We start from the raw sequence: 18,817 nt of genomic DNA, 5'->3' as shown, positions 1-18,817 counted from the left end.
TGAATTTTAGTTTTTAGTTTGTTGCATGATGAAAAGCACCATAATTTCACATGTTGGAGCACAACCGTGTTCTGCCACAGTTACAGAAGTTATTGCCATAATCCCTTACTGTACTCGATTCCTTTACTCACCAATACTGCTTATTAAAAATTCATTCATGGGATGTGGGCTTCGCTGACTGGGCCAGCATTTATTACCCATCCCTATCTGCCCTTGAGAAGGTGATGGTGAGCTGCCTTCTTGAACCGCTGGAGTCCATGTGGTGTAGGTACACCCACAGTGCTGTTAGGAAGGGAGTTCCAGGATTTTGACCCAGCTGTAAGAAAGTGTCAGGAGAAGGAATCTGAATGTGTGCCCACAGGAAAGGAATTAAAAATTAGTGGGTCCTTTGGGCCACTCTTTCACAAGTACTAGCAGCTGATATTGTTAACAGTTCCCTCTCCTTGGTGTTGCCCCTCTCCTTCAAATCTGCTGTTATCATACCTCTCAAAAAACCAGACCTTGACCCCTTCATATTTGGATACCACAGCCACATCTCCAACCTCCCCTTTCTCTTTAAAGTTCTTGAACCTTTCTGTTGCCTCCCAAATCCATGTCCATCTATCCCAGACCTCCGTGTTTGAATCCCTCCAATCAGTTTTCCAGCCCTCCCACAGAACTGAAACAGCTCTTATCAAAGTCACTAATGACACCATATGTGACTGTGATGAAAGTCAATGATTTTTTTTTTCTCTCGTTGTTCCTGACATGGCTGCAACCTTTGTCATGGTTCACCAAACTATCAGCCTGTAATCAGAAACAGAAAATACTGGAAAAACTCAGCAGGTCTAACAGCATCTGTGGAGAGAAAGACAGGGTTAACATTTCAAGCCCATGTGACTCTTCTTCAGAGCTAAAGAGAAGTAAAAACATGATGAAATTTATACTGTTTAAAGGGGGTGGAGCAGGTGAAGCTGGATAGAAGGCCAGAGATAGTTGGAAGCAAAGGAGAGATTGACAAAGATGTCATAAACAATAGGACAAAGGGGTGTTAATGGTGGTGGTACTGGCTAAAGGAGGTGCTGCTGGTGGCATTAAGGATAGAAATCAGAATGTAAATGTAATATTAGCCAGAAAGGGTAAGCACTCTGGAAAGGACAATATGAACAAATGACAGATGGCCCTAGTGGGGGGTGGGGGGGGGCAGGGAAACAAATCGAAAATAGGATAAAAGGTGGGGATAAAACAATAAAAATGAAAATAAATAAAAATAAGTGGATAAAAAATAAAAATTAATATTGAAAAAAAGGCTGAGGATGGAGGTGAGAGTTCATGGTCTGAAGTTGTTGAACTCAATGTTAAGTTTGGAAGTCCATCCTGCAATACCTTGCCATTGTCATTCAGCTAGGTGGGGCTTGACTCATTGTTTTCGGATAAGAATGGAACATACAGTCATTTCCCGCATGTACACTAATGACATCCAGCTCTACCTTATCCCTGCCTCTCTTGACTCCTCCACTGTCTCTAAATTGTCTAACTACTTGTATGACATCCAGTACTAGATGAGCAGAAATTTTCTCCAACTATATATTGCAAGATCGAAGCCCTTGTCTTTGATCCCTGTCATAAGCTCTGTGCCTAGCCACTGACTCTCTCCCTCTCCTTGGCAACCGTGTGAGGTTGAATCAATCTGTTTACAATCTTGGTGTCATATTTAATCCTGAGAAGAGCTTCTGATCACATATTCACACCATCACTAAAATTGTCTATTTCAACATATGTAACATCATTTGATTCAATCGCTTCCTCAGCTCATCTGCTGCTGAAACCCTCATCCATGCCTTTTACCACTTGTCTTGACAATTCCAGCACACTCCTGACCAGCCTTCAAGTGTAAACTTGAGTTCATCCAAATCTCTGCTGCTTGTATCCTAACTCACACCAAGTCCCATTCACTCACCACCCTTGTGTTCACTGACCTGCATTGGTTCTGGTTAAGCAATACCTCAATTTTAAAATTCTCATCCTCGTTTTAAAATCCCCGCCATGGCCTCCTTGCTCTTCCCTATTCTGCAACCTCTTTCAGATTTCGAAATATTTTGCCAGCAACATCTGGCTGGAGAGTTCTGATCTGAACAGAAGAAAGATGAGTAGCGTTTGAAAAAGAAGGAATCTGATTTGCCTTCTGCTTTAACACAGATCAATGATGAATCTGAGATTACCAAAGAAAGGAAGTACAATGCTCCGAGATATCTGAAATCCTCCAATTCTGGCTGCTTGTATGTCCCTGAATTTTAATTGTTCTACCATTGGCGGCTGAGGCCCTAAAGTCAGAAATTCCCTCCCTACACCTCGTCATTATCTTGTTTTTTGTTTCAATGATGCACACATGGTGTCGATATCGTAACTGGGCTAACTTTATTGATAACACATTTTTCTAACATAAAAACACATATCTTTGCAGTAACTTAATTCTATCAAGACAGGCTCCAACAAGTGCTATCTGACCTTCAATCCCCAGACCAGGTGACTCCTTATCTAGTACAGAGTACCGTATAGCATCTAATACTGGAGTCCATTACCACAATCGACTATTATGACATTTCCCTTTTAAGAAAACAACTTTTATACAACTCAAATACACAAAGTCTCTTATCTATTCTTTCTCATTCTGTTTTGATCAGCCTGCTTTGTCTTTTACTCATCTCTTATCTCTTGTGGTTTTTTTCACAATTCTTCCATTGGATGTTCTGAATGGTGACAGAGGTGATTTTGAAGGACAAAGGGCCTTCTCCAGCTCCATATCACTATCACCCTTTGGATAGTTTTCAGGACTCTCAGGTTCTGCTTGGTTATCTGTTGCTTCCCTGGTGCGTTCTGGTTTTTGATCTTCAGTGACACATTCTGGTTCAGAGCAGGCTTGCATTTCATTTGTTTTCCGTAAGAATTTCTGGTTTCTCCTGTACTGTTGTCCGTTTGGAGTCTGCGCTATGTAAGACCTTGGTTCTCCTGTGATTCCTGTGACAACAGCAGGATTCCAGATCCCTTGATGCTGAATCCTCATTGTCTCTCCGATGTTCAGGTCAGGCAGAGGTTGGGCGCCTCGATCAAAGTACTGTTTCTGCTTCTGCTGTCTCAGTTTGAGCAGGTCCTGCACATTGTAGCTCACTGGCTGTGGAAATCGGGGAGCAGTTGGAAGCTTAGTTTCTTAGTCTTCTCCCCATCAGGAGCAGTGCTGGAGATGACCCAATACCCTCTAAGGGAGTATTCCTGAAATCCAGCAGAGCCAGGCAGCGGTTTCTTCCATCCACCTTCACCTTCTTCAACAGATGTTTTAAAGTCTGCATGTCACGTTCCAACATTATGTTGGATTGTGGATATTTGGAACTTGACGTCGTGTGGCAAAACTCCCGGTCCTTGCAAATTTGCAAAAGACAGTGCCTGAGAAATGCGGACTGTTGACTGAGGTCAGCACTTCAGGTACGCTCTTACTATCATTTCTCAGCAGCACAGATTAAAACAAAAACTTTGAGTAATAATCTACTGCTAGTAGGTACTCACTGTTGTCAAATGTGAACAATTCCACTCCAATTTTCTGCCAGGGCACCTCTGGAACACTGTGTGGTTGAAGTGGTTCGTTGTGTTGCAATTTACTGTACTTTTGGCACACTGCACACGCATTCATCAATTCCCTGATGTATGCTCCCATTCCAGTCCAATACATTACATCTCGAGCTCTTCAACTGCATGTTTCTACGGTGAGGTGACTTTGATGTATGCGCCGCAGCATTTCTTTCCCCAGTATTGCAGGAATCATGATCTTTTCTCCTTTGAAAAGTATTCCTTCTGCTACATGAAGCTCCTCATAAAAGTTCTAGTATCCTTGTATAGCAGAAGGGGCTCTGCTTCAGTGTGTGGGCCAGCCAGTTTGCACAATCTGCTGCAGTTTTGTCAGGGTGGTGTCGTTCTTGGTCGCTTCCCTGATCTCATCCAGTTTGGTTCCAGCCACAGGTAAGTTCTTTGTCAGTGAGTGAACCTGTGCTTCAGTTTCTTTATCCTCTTCTGCAGTGATGGGTAGTTATGTACGTGACAGACTCACAGATTGCCATCTGATTTTTCTACAATTACAATTCAATTAGCCCACTTTGTTGGTTCTTCAATTTTCTTGATGATGTGAAGTTTCTCCATTTTGTCCATCTCTGCTTTCAGTGGGTCTCTCATTACAGGTATTTTCCTGGACGGGTACATTTTGGGCAACACAGTTTCGTCAGTCTTGATGGTGTGTTCTCCTTTTAGGCAGCCAATCCCGTGGAACACATCTTTATACTCACTCAGGCTGTCATCAGTGGTGACAGTCATTACTCTCTTGATTAGTTTCAAATTTTCACGAGCTTTGATTCCAAGAATGGGTTTTGCATCAGTTCTCACCACGATGAATGGAACTGCTTGAGACTGTTTTTGTAGTTCACTTGAGGTGTACACTTGCCTTCTACTGCAATTCTTTCACCTGTATAAGTAGACAGCTTCACTTTTGTTTTACTTAGCGGTTTTTCTTTGCTTGTCTTACAGGCTAATGGGAATGACATTTGCTTGTGCACCTGTGTCAAGCTTGAAATTCACCATCGTATTGGCAATTTTTAAATCAACCTTCCATTCGTCTTCTTTGGAATTTGTTGTTACTGCACCAACACAAAGCTCAGTTTCAATGTTTGTGTCATCATCTGCAGTTGTGTGCAGTTTCTTCAATTTACACATCTTAGCAAAGTGATTTAGTTTATCAGTTCTTGTACTGCTTTCCGTAGGCTGGACAAGTATGTGATAAATGCTCCGTTCCACATCAGCTGCATTTAAATGTTTTAACAGCAGTTTTGTTCCTTCCCGGGGCTGTTTCTGTTTAACTGCATCTAACTGCTTGACCATGTGCAGTTTATTATCTTCTGTCATCTGTCTAATCTGGCATTTTGTTGTCTCTGCCGCCATGCAGGTATTTATTGCTTTCTTTAGCATGAGATCAACTTCTCTCAAAAGCTGTTATCTCAGAGTGTCATTTGCCATTTCACAAATTATTCTATCTCTGATGAGCAGCTCTTCAAGCTCTCCGAATTCACATGATTTATCTCATTTCTCAGCTCAGTTATGTACTGACTAATGTTGTTGCTGCCTTGCGTGTGCGTAAAAAATCAGTATCTTTCATAGAAGATGTTTTTGTTAGGGCTGCTGTAGGCTTTGAATTTTTGCATTATTTCTTTCAAGTCATTTTGTTTCTCATTTTCAAACGTGAATGTGTTATAGACTTCTAGGGCTACTTCCCCTGTTACGTGAAGAAAAATGGAAGACTGCACCTGAGGGTCTTTTTTATCACTGCCCATAGCTGTGAGGTTCAGCTCGAATTGCTGCCGGAACCTCTTCCAATTTTCAGTGAGATTTCCCTCCAAACTGAGCTCTGTCAGTGGTTTCAGAACCTCCACTGTTGTATTTAGTTTATTTCTGACACCATGTCTAGTTTTATTTTGTTTCAATGATGCCATAGGCTGTCAACGTTGTAGCTGAGCTAATTTTATTAATAACACATTTTACTGACATAAACACATTTCTCTGCAGTAACTGAATTCTTTCAAGACAGCTCCAACATGTGCTAGTTGACCTTCAGTCCCTACCTAATGCAGAGTTCTGTATGTTATCTAATACTGGAGTCCACTGCCACAATCAACTATTATCATGGCAGTCACCTCACTAGCTCTTTTAAGACGCTCCTTTAAAAACTACTTGTTTGACCAAGCTTTTGGTCACCTGACCTAACATCTCCTTATTGGCTCAATATGAAACCTTTCCTCAATAATGTTCTTGAGCAGTGTCTTGGGACATTTTACTATGTAAAAATTACTATATGAATACAAGTTGTTGTTGTCAGTTTTAAAACCAAGAGCTGACAGAAATACCTAAACCGCCTGTGCCTGTGGATGCTGCAAGGTGCCATTCTGGAAAAGGCAAAACATGACTTCACTCACCCCCCAAAACCATTCCCAGATGTTCATTTTGTGGATTGTTAATAGGGAGAGCAGGATTTTCACATTGGCTACAAATTTAAGAGGGTAAAGAGTGCTGGACAAGGGCTGAAGTTTGGAGCTGAACTTGTATCCACTGGGACCCTGTTCTTTACAAGAAGCCCCTGAATTCCTGTCAGTGAGAAAGGGGTTAGTCAAATGAGCAGGGGGCTGGTGAGAGTCCTGTTATTGAGGTCTCAGGAATGCACTATCAAGAGATAATTGATCTCGGGGAAGATTGGTCATCTGTTTAAAATTCCAAAAAGATAACTTAGGAGTATTTTCTTAGTTTAAGAGATGTTGTCTTTGGCCATTCTTGGGCCTCAGGACTAAGGCCCCGCTCTGATTTTCATTTCTTCTATACCTCTATTGTGCATGTGCAGTTACAGGGATGTTGCAAATGATTTCCATTCTTGGAATTAGGGATGATGGGGTCTACATGGGCAGGGTGAGTATTGCACTCCTCCACAGTTGAGAATTCCAAGAAATTTGGTGCCCTTATTAACATGATAAAACTCACTTTGTTATACTCATATTTATACTATATAAATCATTGCTATACTCAGCTGTCAGAAATTGTATGTCTTCACGCTCCCATGAGTTTGCGTTTGTTTCAGCTAAAAATTAGCCCCGATATAGCTATGAAACTATTTAATTAAATGAAATAATTGGTCCCGAAAGGTTGAACTTACAGTTGTTGCATTTGACATTTGACATTTCCCTCAAACCTGGGAATTTTTCAAACTGAAATAGTGCATTTTTTTACTAACAGGGTCCACCAGGAATTCCAGGGATTAGGGGACCAAAAGGTGAGAATGTAAGTATCTTTGTATCGGCTTTCCTGTCTGACTTTGCACAGGAATTCTAAAATTTATATTGTTAGTCATCACTTTGCAAACTCAGTGCAAGAAACGGGTATCAATCAAGTGTGTTTCTGCCTCTTTTAGGGGGAAATTGGAAGGCCAGGAAGAAAAGTGAGTAAAGCTAAGGCCGACAACAATACATTTCTTCAGCTTTGTGGTACCTCTACTAATGCAGTTTAAAATTGACCTGAGATAAAATGTGCCTGATATTGTATTCCTGGTATCCCCTAACCCTAATAAAGTTACTATCCTATCCAACTCCCAAATTATGAAGAGATGTGCAGTACTCAGGAGTATCAATTATTAATAGTGCTCTACATTTCATTTTCATTTTAACCTTCATTTTAAGAATCGGTTACATTTTAGGAATGACTTTGTTCGTATTTTCATTCAAAGGGTTAACAATCAGTCTCCAAGTTTCTAGGGACCAGTCTTGTGGCTTTTTCTGCACCGACCCCAATGCTTGCCTGACTTCCTTGTGTCGCAGTCACCAAATTGCAATCCCGCAGATTATATGGTTTTACCATGACATCTTCTAACTTGTATTTTACTGTATTAACAATATAATTCAGCGATCAGTTCTCCTCACAGTAAATGAACATGAAGCATTGTCTATAGCAATATTGCATTTAGTTTGATGTATTGTCTGTTTAGTAAACGTGGACACTGATAGAATCAATTCTTACCTATTGACAGTTATTGCTCCAAAACAGACGTTCTCAAAGCTTTTCGTGTGATTGTTTTCTTGCCTTTGTTTTGTTTCAAATAAAGAAATCTCGCTAATTCTTTAATATTTATTTCGAAGGGTAGTACAGGTTTACCAGGCCCTCATGGAATGCCAGGGCCAGCAGGCTCACCAGGACCAATTGGGCCCAAGGTAAGGGCTGTTGATTTTCCAGATTCACACAGACATATTGCACACAGACATATTGCACACAGACATATTGCACACAGACATATACTCCTGCCTCTAAAACAGACTCAGTTGTTTCAAATGTATGAATCCCAGACAAAATGTTGAGATGAAGTTATCAACCTAGTTAATCCGATAAACAAATTAATGTACAAGCCAATAACAATAAATATTATTTAGCCAATGTGTCGAACTCCAACTACTTTTACTTTTTAGCAAAAAGGTAACTGGCCATTGGCTCTTTGCCAACAGGGAAAAATTTGAAAGTAAAATTTAGATTGTGTGGGAACCTGTTTCAAGTTTACTACTTAATTAGTGAACTTCTCAGTGCCCTGATCCTTTAATTGTCAGAGGAGTACAACATAACTGCAATGTCACTTTTCAAATGCCCACTATTGCTTAGATATAGGGTGGAAATAATGGAAGTTGGGACCATCATTTTCCAATCCTCTCTGGCAACATGCGAGGTGGAGCATTATTTAAAAAGGGACAAATAGACTGAGTAATTACAGGTCAGTGAGCCCAATCTTGGCAGTGGGCAAATTATTGGAAAAAGTTCTGAGGGACAGTATTAATCATCATTTAGAAAGGCACAGATTAACTAACAACAGTCAGCACAGATTTGTTAAGGAAAAATGCCGTCTGACTAACTTGATCGAATTTTTTGAGGAGGTAACAAGGAGGATTGATGAGGGTAGTTTGATGTAGTCTGCATGAATTTTGACAAGGCTTTTGGCAAGGTCCCACCTGGCAGATTGATTAGCAAAATAAAAACCCATGTGATCCAAGGAAAAGTGGCAATTTGGATGCAAAATTGGCTCAGGCAGGAAGCAAAAAGGAAATGATCAGTGCATATTTTGTGACAGGAAGGCTGTTTCCAGTGGGGTTCCAGAAGGCTCAGGACTAGGTGCTTTGATTTTCATGGTTCATAGTTTATAGCAATGATTTAGACTTAAACGTAAGACTGTGATTAAGAAGCTCGCAGAAGACAGAAAAATTGGTCATGTAGTCTGTAGACTGCAGGGGAATATCAATGGACTGTTCAGGTGAGCAGATAAGTGTCAAATGGAACTCAATTTGAAGAAGTGTGAGGTAACACAGATGGGACGGGCAAATAAATCAAGGGAATACACAATAAATGGTAGGATACTGAGAAGTATAGAGGAACAAAAGGATCTTGGAATGCATGTCCATACATTCCTGAAGGTAACAGGCAAGTAGATAAGGTAGTTAAGAGTTAAGAAGGCATATGAAAAACTTTCCTTTATTAGCTGAGGCATAGAATACAAGAGCAGGGAGGTAATGCTAAAACTCTAGTTGGGCCACAGCTAGTATACTTCATACACTTCTGATCGCTATGTTACAGGAAGGTTGTCGTCGCACTAGAGAGATGTTGAGGAGATTTATGAGGATTGAATTATGAGGGGTCTTGTTGGAATGCATTGGAAGGACCTGCTTACATTGGAAAAAAGGTCAATATCAGAGGACATAGTTTTAAAGTAATTACAGAAGTGGAATTAGAAGGGAATCGAGACTTTTTTTTCATCCAGAGGGTGATGGGGTTTGGAATTCACTGAAATTGTGGTCGAGAGAGAAACCCTCATTGTGTTTAAAAAGATGTCTTGGATACGCAATTGAAGTGCTGGATCATGCAGACCAAGAACTGGAAAATGGGCTTAGGTTGGATGGCTGTTTTTTGATTGGCACAGACCTGATGGACCAAATAGCAGCCTCCTGTACCGTAAATTTCTACTATTCTATGAAATAAAGACAACAAAGACTGGGATTGAACCAGAATGTTATTCACCAAACCAGTGGCTCAATAATTTACACTTGGGGAAGGAAGTACCTAGTCAAAAAAAAAACACTTTTTAACTATTTCAAAACAGAAGTTAATTAAAATGCCGCACTATTGTTTCCGTTTTAGGCAGATTTCTTTAAAGGGGCACTGTATTCGCAAGAAAAATATTTATGCACGCTGGGCAGGATTTTCCCAGCCAGGTCAGGGCTGGTTCCAGTGTGTGGGAAAGTCCAGGAAAATTAGATTGAATCGGAATCCCAATATCATCATGCCCTCTTCCTGCTTTCCCAGGGGAACTGCTGTGATTCTGGCAGGAAAGCAATAGGGGTGATTAAAAAGACAATTCAGAGCCTTTTTAACCATGAATTCCTTCTTTCCCAACAGGGCACATCTTCCACACAGTGCCTGTACCTCGCCAGGGTCTCTGGGGCAAGTGCACAGTGGGAAGAGCTTCTTGAATGAAACTGACAATTTGCAAAGGTTTTGATCAGTTGCACTGAAGATCTCCAGCCATGGCCACTGAGAGGCTGCTGTTCAAAGCATTTCTCTCTGAGAGTGCACTCTGTTTGACTGGTGACTGCCAACTTCTTCAAAGGTACTTCACCTGTCTGGCACTTCACTTGCCTTCAGCTGCACTTCCCTGCTGCCAGCCTTTACCACAGCATGGGAGCAGCTTATGCTGCTTATTTTCCACCTCTGAGTGGAAGAGCAGAAGCCAGTCCCACCCCCAACAGCACCAGGAGCAGAATGAGCAATATCAGCAATGACATGCCCCTGCGAAGGGCATATGAAATAAACACACAGATCCACTGGATGGGGATGCAACCCTCCAACACAGAGTCTACAGGCAGAGGATCAGCTCTCCCAGTACCTCAGGAGGCTCAGGTTCCCTTGGCAAGTCACTGTTGACATCTGCAGCCTCCTAGAACAAGACCTCCTTCCAGGTGGAGCAGGTAGGGATGAATTGCCAATAGCTGACAAGGTGCCTGTCACTGGAGGGCCAACCACTAACCCACCTCCCCCTTCCTCCCCCTCTCTGCCTCTTACCAAGTTGTTTGCTCTCTTCACCTTCATTCCCACCCATGGCCTGGTCCCTTTATTTAGAAACCTCTACTCATCCCACCCACCCACCCTCCCTGATTGGTCAGGGAACTTGAAGGTAGGATGATCACTAGGTTGCTCTGTCAAAGAGCAGTCACAAGGTGTGCCAATCAGTTAGTTGGGTTCCTGACCCAAAACTGATCTCAAGGTCCCAGCATGGACTAAGTGGACAAGATTCTGCCCGTTGTTTGTTATTTGGAAGCAGCAGGTGAGCAAGTAGAATTGTGTGTCACCTCTAGCAAAAAATCAAGAAAATCTGATACAATAGGGCTTGATTTTTATTCTCAATTTCAAGCAGGAACAGGGCAGTAGTTCAGGGAAAATGGCAGTGCACTGCTTCTAGCCCAGTGCCATTTCCATCTGGCCTTGGTAATAGGTGGCTGGAGTGTCCATTCATTTCATCCAAGCCCCTCACAACATATACAATTCAATGTCCTGTGACATACTTAGGGCCCCCACACAATTGTCAGGTGCCATTGGTACTTAGTAACAGCTTAACCAACAGATATTGAAGGGACCATTACAGGCACCTCCAAACCCACTGAAAATGCACTGTAACACTGATTCTTGGGGGGCCAGGAGGGGCATGAATGGTCACTACCGGTTCCTCCAGTTCCCTTTCTGGGATTGCCTCCTCCCTGTTAAGATTTCACTTTTATCTCAGCTGAATGGAGCAGCTGCTGCCTTTTACCCTCCTGCCATGAGGGGGCTACCTGTCAATGCCTATTAGGAGCAGCCAGCTCTCCAGAATTATTCTCATGTCAACCAATCAGATGCTGTTCATCAATTCCAAGGGGGCAAGTATTGAATACATAATGTCCTTCTCCCACCCCATGGAATTAGGCACTGAGAAATTTACCCCCATGTCTCAATGCTCCCTATGCAATTACATAATGTACTTGCAAATAAATAAGTGTTTATCAATTGCTTTTCCCTGAAGATGCTGTTGCTTTATCATTACAAAGGAAGCACACTTGATATGGATTACAGAGAACTATTTTGTTGAATAGGAATCACACAGGCTGTTTTGCCATTACAATACAGTAATTTAGTGCTCAGTACAATGACTCATTTCCATCTCTTATTTTAAGGGTGAAATCGGTGATCAAGGATTAGTGGGATTGCCAGGTACAAGAGGACCAATGGGCTCTAAGGTTTGTAACTTCCTCCTCCTGTGTGTCTCTCTTAATGCCAGAAATACTTTGCATAGTATCCAGTAATTGAAAGAAAGCAAGTGCCTGCAATGACTGCAACACTTGGGAACTGGACCTGATTGTGCAGGATCAGACATTAGCTTCATTTTGACGTCGGTTAAGAAGCTGCCAATGTGATTATTACTCTGATATTTCTCTCATATTCGTTGCCTCAGACCAGTCCTGTAATCAAGCCCTTATTCCCTATGAACCCAGTGTGTGCCTTTATATATACAAGAAAGCATTGCCCAAAGGTCAGGAAGAAGTTTTCCTTCTAGTAAGCTGTCTAGCTTTTTCCTAATTTTTGCCTAGTGGCAAAATAATATTTATTATAATCTAAACACTTTATCGGTCAGTGTAACTTAGGCTATCAGCTATGAGTTGTCTTTATTAAAATTTGCAGCTAAATAATTGCATAAAGTCAGTACAACAGATTTCATTTGGTTACAGAATTTCTAGTTTCTAACTATCTAACTATTTCTAACTATCATTATAACACTAAATTTGGGCCGGCGTTGAGAGCATGAGCCATATGTGACTTTTTGTTGAACAAACACAAGGGGCTGAATTTTACCAGCCCTCTGGGGACTGGCTGGGAGGTGGTGAGGCCTGTAAAATAGTGAGGGAAGGTGGGGTGTGGAGCGTCCATGACCAACAGTGGGGAAGTAAGAGCCCCTTCCCACTGCTGGCATTTTATCAGTGGCGGGTGGGCTGTCTGCCATGTGGGGAAACCGCCAGTTAAGCCCAGATCGCCCATCCATTGTGAGCCGGCTGGGAGGCTCTCCAATGTAGGAGCTCATGGAGGAGACCCCAGTGGCAATGGCCACACTCTGGGCCACAGAGCTGTCTGCCCTCACCAACCAAACCCTCCCTGCTGGGGCATTCCTAACTGTCCCTGGCACATCCAGACCCCACTTACCTGATTGGGAGGGTGGCCTGCCTCTGTGGTATTCTTTTCTTCCAGGTGCAGCCCCAGAAGTGCCCACTGATACCAGTGGCGCTACTGAGCTCAAGAATTGCTGGCCCTCTGGCTGGCAGCTCCTGGGGTTGGGCGGTCACCTTAATAGTATGGCTACTAATTAGTTAGTTACCTGCCACTGAAAGATGCAGCCCCAGGTTCCACAGACAGCTGAAGTGGTGTTGCCCCCACCCACCTATCTTTCAGGCCTGTCAATGGTACTGCCAATGGGATAACAAAATTCAGCCCGAATCTCTCCACTCATCACCTCCTCTCAAGGCAATACAGAGGCACGAGATGAACTGATGATGTGGGGAAGGCTATACTTCCACGCTTTAGTCAGCCATGTTTGTCATCATCCTAATCCCATCCCAAAAAATATTGTCTCCAGCAATCAAGGCTATGAGTTGACAAAAGCTGGATTCAATATCACAACAATGCAGATCATTATCTATATTAAGAATTGCTTCTGGTGAGATCAACATTACATATCAACAGATCTGACTGACCAGTATCATGGCAGCTGTTTGCAGCCACATCATCTGTGGATCTGGTTTTTCTCACAATGCAATTTCTAGCCATACCTACAGGATATGAATTCTTCCTCACCCAAGGACACAACACTTACAGTAACACAAATTTAATGTGACTGATCACATTCCAAAGATAGATAAAAATAAGAATTTCTTTACAAAGTAGCAAGATCAAAAAAAAACTGGGAATTAATTATATTTTCAACAGGAAAAGAAGTTTGTATTTTGCACTAATGAGCAAAAGAAAGATCTGAAGTTATGTTACCATATCACATCACAACAATTCACATGGAAGGAAGTGCATTGACTACTGTTACTTATATCAATGGAACCATTTGTGCATACCTAACTAATCCAACTAATCCAACTAATATCCAACTAATCCAACTGAGATCCAACTAATAGGACAATCAGTTCACTTGTTGCCAGAGGGTGAAATGTTGGAATCTCCATGCTCTTCAAAGAGTGGCATGGGATCTTTAACCTCTTTACCCTCAACTGCTGGATCAAATTCAAAGGACAGCAACTTTAACAATGCAGCTCTTCTCAGTGCTGCATCTGAGACTGCTTACACTAGGTACTCAAATCATAGAATAACCTCACATTGGAATAGTAACTAGAACTAACCTATTACTCAGTTCTTTAGCCTTGCTTGTCCACGTTTAAGAAGTAGGATCAATGAAGACAGAAAATCTGCTTTCTGTGATAATAGCTGAGAGAGAAGATGTGACTTAAGAGTATCTCTTAGATTTGGGCTTGAACATGCATGAATGATCAAAACACTCCAATGCATTTCCCGAGTCACTTATTATCATGTTGTATCTTTGCCAGGCCCTCAACAGACTTACTCAAAGTCTTCTGAGATTCCTATATAACTCATTGAGGAATGTAGCTTACTCTATATATTGCAACTAATGTTCCATTTAACTGGAGCCAGTGAAGCTAATGTACAGCAACAATCAGCTGTTCTTTTGAGATAGGTATAGCAGCTCTCACTAAATTTACTTGTCATGCTTCTGAATGGCATCTACATGGTGCAGAAATCTATCTATAGAGCACTGATTGGAAAAAGGCGACTTGTTCCTAGAGTAAAAATGGGGATGAAGTTGTTTTTGCAATGTATGTGCAAAGATAGATGCATGCTGATTTTAAAATATGTAGTCACAACAGGCCTACACAGGAATTGTCAATGTGCCTGGTCCAAGCATAGTTACTGTATTTAATTGGATCAACATCTAAAAGCCATATCATTGATGAGACCAAAGAATGGTTTTGTAATCTGTCAAAAACATATTTATTATCAGAATTAAAGTAATGAGAGACATCATTTGATCTCAATATAATAATGCTAATCGAACAGCATAAATAAATAAAAATAATAATTTTTTTAAAGTACTTAGGAGTGAGCACAAGGCTGTAATCCAACCATAGAGTTCAGATGACGTCATGAATTGTGAGTGAAATTCAAGATATTTATGACTGACACCTGAACCCTGAGATTGGCTTACAGTTTTCAAATGACTCCCTGATATCTTACTATTTATAACATAGTGTTTCAATTTAACATGTGGGGGAAGGGGTTGGGTATTTTAGTTTTAGGACATTTTTGTGCTACCAGTGGCTGACAGTGCAGATACCAACTGCCCGTGTGTTCCATGTCCTTGAACCATAATGAGGCTCATACAGGAGGGTTTGCAAGTACAGCTGGAATTTCCACTTAGTTTGGATAAAATTCTTTCCTGTTACAACATAATTGCTGACTTACAAACTATCAATCTGCATACTGTATTAGCAAGTTATATTAGAGTTTTTAAAAAACCTGATGAGAAATTATTCTCATTCATTTATGAAATGAGTATGATTGAAAAAGGGTTTTCCAAGCAAGAATTGTGAAAGCATTTCAGAATCAGTAACTACTCTTGTTTAGTTAATCACTTCCCTGTACAAGGTACTTGATAAGGTTCTGCACGAGTCATTATTAGCAGAATGAACACACAGAGAAAAGGAGCTAACCTTGCTGCATGGGTTCAGACTTGGTTGGGAGCTATGAAGAAGAAAGTTGGTGTTCCCAGGGATCTGAATTGGGATGTGTGTGTGTGCATGTGCGTGTGTGAGTGATTGATTTGATTAAGCTGGGCAACAAGTTGATTAAGGTGGGCAACATGTTGATTAAGCTGGGCAACAGGTTGATAGGAGTTAGGCTGTCTGGGTGTTTGGAAATATGAAAAGATTAAAAGTTTGAGGTATAAGTAAATAGGTTAGATCTAAAATTTACATTTTTAGATAAATTGAGAAGTTGTTTGAGTTTCAAAGAGGGATCAAAGGTGAAAAAGGAAAATGTTTGCATCTTGTAGGAATCCATAGGTAAATAGTAATAGGGATATTATATTTCTATTGACCCAAAAGCAAAGGCAAGATGGAAACATGTAAGATCTTATATTTGGAAGGGTTTGAGTTTCAAAGGGGTGTAAGAACAATGGGACTGTGATGAAAGGGGAAAAATGTATTTTAGAGTTACAGTGAATAGCTGGTTTGTAGCTATTGAACTGGATAGCTGTCGAGCTGTTAAGCTGCAGATGGCTGGAGGTAGTTGGAGCTGTTTGAGCTATTGAGTAATCTTGTCGTGCAGCAAGCAGTTTTATTCTGAAATGAGTTCCATAGCAAAGTGGAAGAGGGTACAGGTCATGTGGTACATCTTTGTTGAAACTATAGCGATCTGCCTTGTGTGATATTACTGGATTCCATATTTAAATATCTATAAGGGAGGGTTGTCTGGACATTGTTTACTTGTAGGTTTGACCAAGTAGAGCGTTTTGGGGGAATGTTTTATAAGAGTTGTGTAACTGTAATCTTGTGTGTTTAAATTTACATTTTTTTTTTGTTGATAAAACTTTTACTTTTCATTTTTCATGGACCTCTTGCTGCTGAGATTGGTATGTCATTTTCTCATTATTAGAATACAAAAAAAAGGTTGTGGCCCGTAAGCCACGGTTCCCTCTGGGATTTGGTTTCCACAGCAATTAACACTGGCTGTGGCCATTACACTAAGTGACAAAAATTGTAGCAAAAGGAGCTCAATGTGGGGAAATTTGCATCCACTTTGGGATCTAAGAAAGACAAACTGGAATATTTTAAGTGTGAGAAACTAGGAGCTATGGAGCAGTAAGGAGACCCATGTACATAAATGACCAAAAGCTAGTAGACAGGTAGAAAAAGTAAAGAAAGAGGCTATTGGAATGTTGACCTCTATCTCAAGGGGGCGGGAATACAGTTGTGCAGAGTCTTCGTTAAACTTCATCTGGAGCACTGCAACCAGTTTTAGTCACCAAATCTCAGGAAGGATTTGTTGGCCTTGGAGTGGGTACAGCACAGATTCACCTGAATGATGCCAGGGATTAAAAGTTAAATTATGAGGGCAGATTGCATAAATGTAGCTTGTATTTCCTTACATTTATAAAGTTAAAGGGCCTGTAAGTTGGACCCCACCGCATGGGGAAAAATAGACCCTGAACAGATCCAAATGGAGAAGTTTCTGTATTCAAGTAATCTCAACATTTAAGGAGGGCAGACACAGGGCAAATGGGCACACTGCAAAGCCAGCGCCTTCATCCAGCCCTCAAGCAGTAACTTCATATGTGATATTTGCAATCAGATTAGCAAATCAAGATTTAGTTTAACACCACATGCAAGACGACACCACTCTAGGGGTGAACAGTTGATCTTCTTGCTGAACACTCATCTGTTGAAGCAATGGGAGGATCCATCAGAAAGTTAAGAGATTACCTTAAAGAGGTGCTGAAAATGGGAAAGGCTGCAATAAGCTAGATATAGGGGAACTATTTTCTCTAGTTGAGAGCTCAGAATGAGGCAGCATAATACTAAAATTAGAGCTAGACTATTTAGAAATGAAATCAAGAAGCACTATTTCAAAAACAGGGAAATCTAGACCACAAAATATTGGGTCAATAGAAATTTTTAATACTGAGATTAATAGATTTTTGTTTGTTAAGGGGATTAGTAAAATCTGACTCTGTAGGTCAATGCATTTTGGGCAAAATGTCCACATTAGAGAGGAATGTTCATTATTTGCCTGAAGATAAGAAAAAGTTAATTGCACTTTTATTCTATTTTTCTAGGGTTTGATGGGTCAAAAAGGCGAAAAGGTCAGTAAATCATTCAAGATATATAAAATAATCTTAATTTTTAACATCTGCCTTCAGGTCCTTGGTGGCTCAGTGGTTAAAACCGTGTAACTCAGATACATAGGGCTGGATTTTCATCCTCAAGACAGGTAGCGGGAGTTGGGAAAATTCTCGGCTTGTCCCGCCCACCTTGGAAGAAAGTGCTTGCAAGAATGGGATTTTCATTATGGGGGCGCAGTTACAGGCTGCAGTCAGGCCAGCCAGCCAAGGAAAAGTTTGGAGGCAGCCACAAGAGTTGCCAGGTACAGAGGTGGGCTGTTTAAAAGGCCCACCTTGGTGTTGTGGGACTTCATCACAGTTAAATTAAAAACAGGCCCTGCAGTCCTCATCCCTCACATCTCTTTACCCCCTCCACATGCTCCCATGCCCCATCCATGCCACCTCATTACCCACCCACCCCCATGACCCCTCATGCCCCCATGCCAATCTATACCCCTCCAAACAACCCCTATCGTGCTTCATGTCCCCATGTGAAGCTATTACCCCAATGTGAAACTATGCCCCCAAACCACCCCTCATGTCCCCATGCCAAGCTGTGGCACTTCTATGCCCATTCATCCACTATACACTTTGACAGTAAAAAAAATTATTCATTGATAAATTTCCACTTTCTTAATAAAAACTCCTTTTTACTATAGCCCAATAAAGGTGTCAATCATTTTGACCCTTTAAAGTATCAATAGCAGAAACTGCAAGTACTTGGAACCTCTTTATCTTGTGTAAAGAAACATTGTGCAATTTACAGCTGAGACAAGAGAGCCAGAGCTGTCAATCAAGCAATGTTTTCTCAGAGGCTCAGGTAATTCAACAGGCTAATGAATTTATGGGCTCTCAGCCAAGCCTCATTATGTGTTCTTTGCTGAGAACCCAGAAATCATTATCCTGCTGAAACACCTGAACCCCAGAAAAAAAATTACTTGATTAACAGCTCTTGCTCTGATCTATGCTGTTAATTTTGCAAAGTTTATTTATACAAGATAGAGGTTTCAAGTGGTTGCGTTTCTGCTATTGAAACTTAAAAGGATCTGAATGATTGATACTTTTATTAGATTGTAGAAAAGGGCAAAATTAAGTGGAAAGTTATTAATGAATGGTGTTTTTAAACTTCATTTACACATCCTACTGTCAATATAGGGTTCATTGCTTCTATACAGTTTATAGTGGGTGAAAAGGCATGGAAATGGCATAGTTTGGCATGGAGGACATGAGGGGCCATAGGGATTGTTTGTG

General features: G+C 41.1%; 1 protein-coding gene across 1 annotated transcript in view; it reads left to right on the top strand.

Annotated features, from left to right (window-relative positions):
• Positions 1-18,817, top strand: part of colq (collagen-like tail subunit (single strand of homotrimer) of asymmetric acetylcholinesterase) — a 122,525-nt gene that overhangs the window by 51,716 nt on the left and 51,992 nt on the right. Inside the window, exons 4-8 of the mRNA XM_041183344.1 lie at positions 6,796-6,840; positions 6,971-6,997; positions 7,692-7,763; positions 11,793-11,855; positions 17,522-17,548. Of these exons, the coding sequence (XP_041039278.1) occupies positions 6,796-6,840; positions 6,971-6,997; positions 7,692-7,763; positions 11,793-11,855; positions 17,522-17,548 (234 nt within the window). The remainder of the gene's footprint in view (positions 1-6,795; positions 6,841-6,970; positions 6,998-7,691; positions 7,764-11,792; positions 11,856-17,521; positions 17,549-18,817) is intronic.

Source organism: Carcharodon carcharias, chromosome 3, assembly GCF_017639515.1.
Source record: "Carcharodon carcharias isolate sCarCar2 chromosome 3, sCarCar2.pri, whole genome shotgun sequence".
NCBI classification, from domain to species: domain Eukaryota; kingdom Metazoa; phylum Chordata; class Chondrichthyes; order Lamniformes; family Lamnidae; genus Carcharodon; species Carcharodon carcharias.
This window is presented reverse-complemented; position numbering and strand designations above follow the sequence as displayed.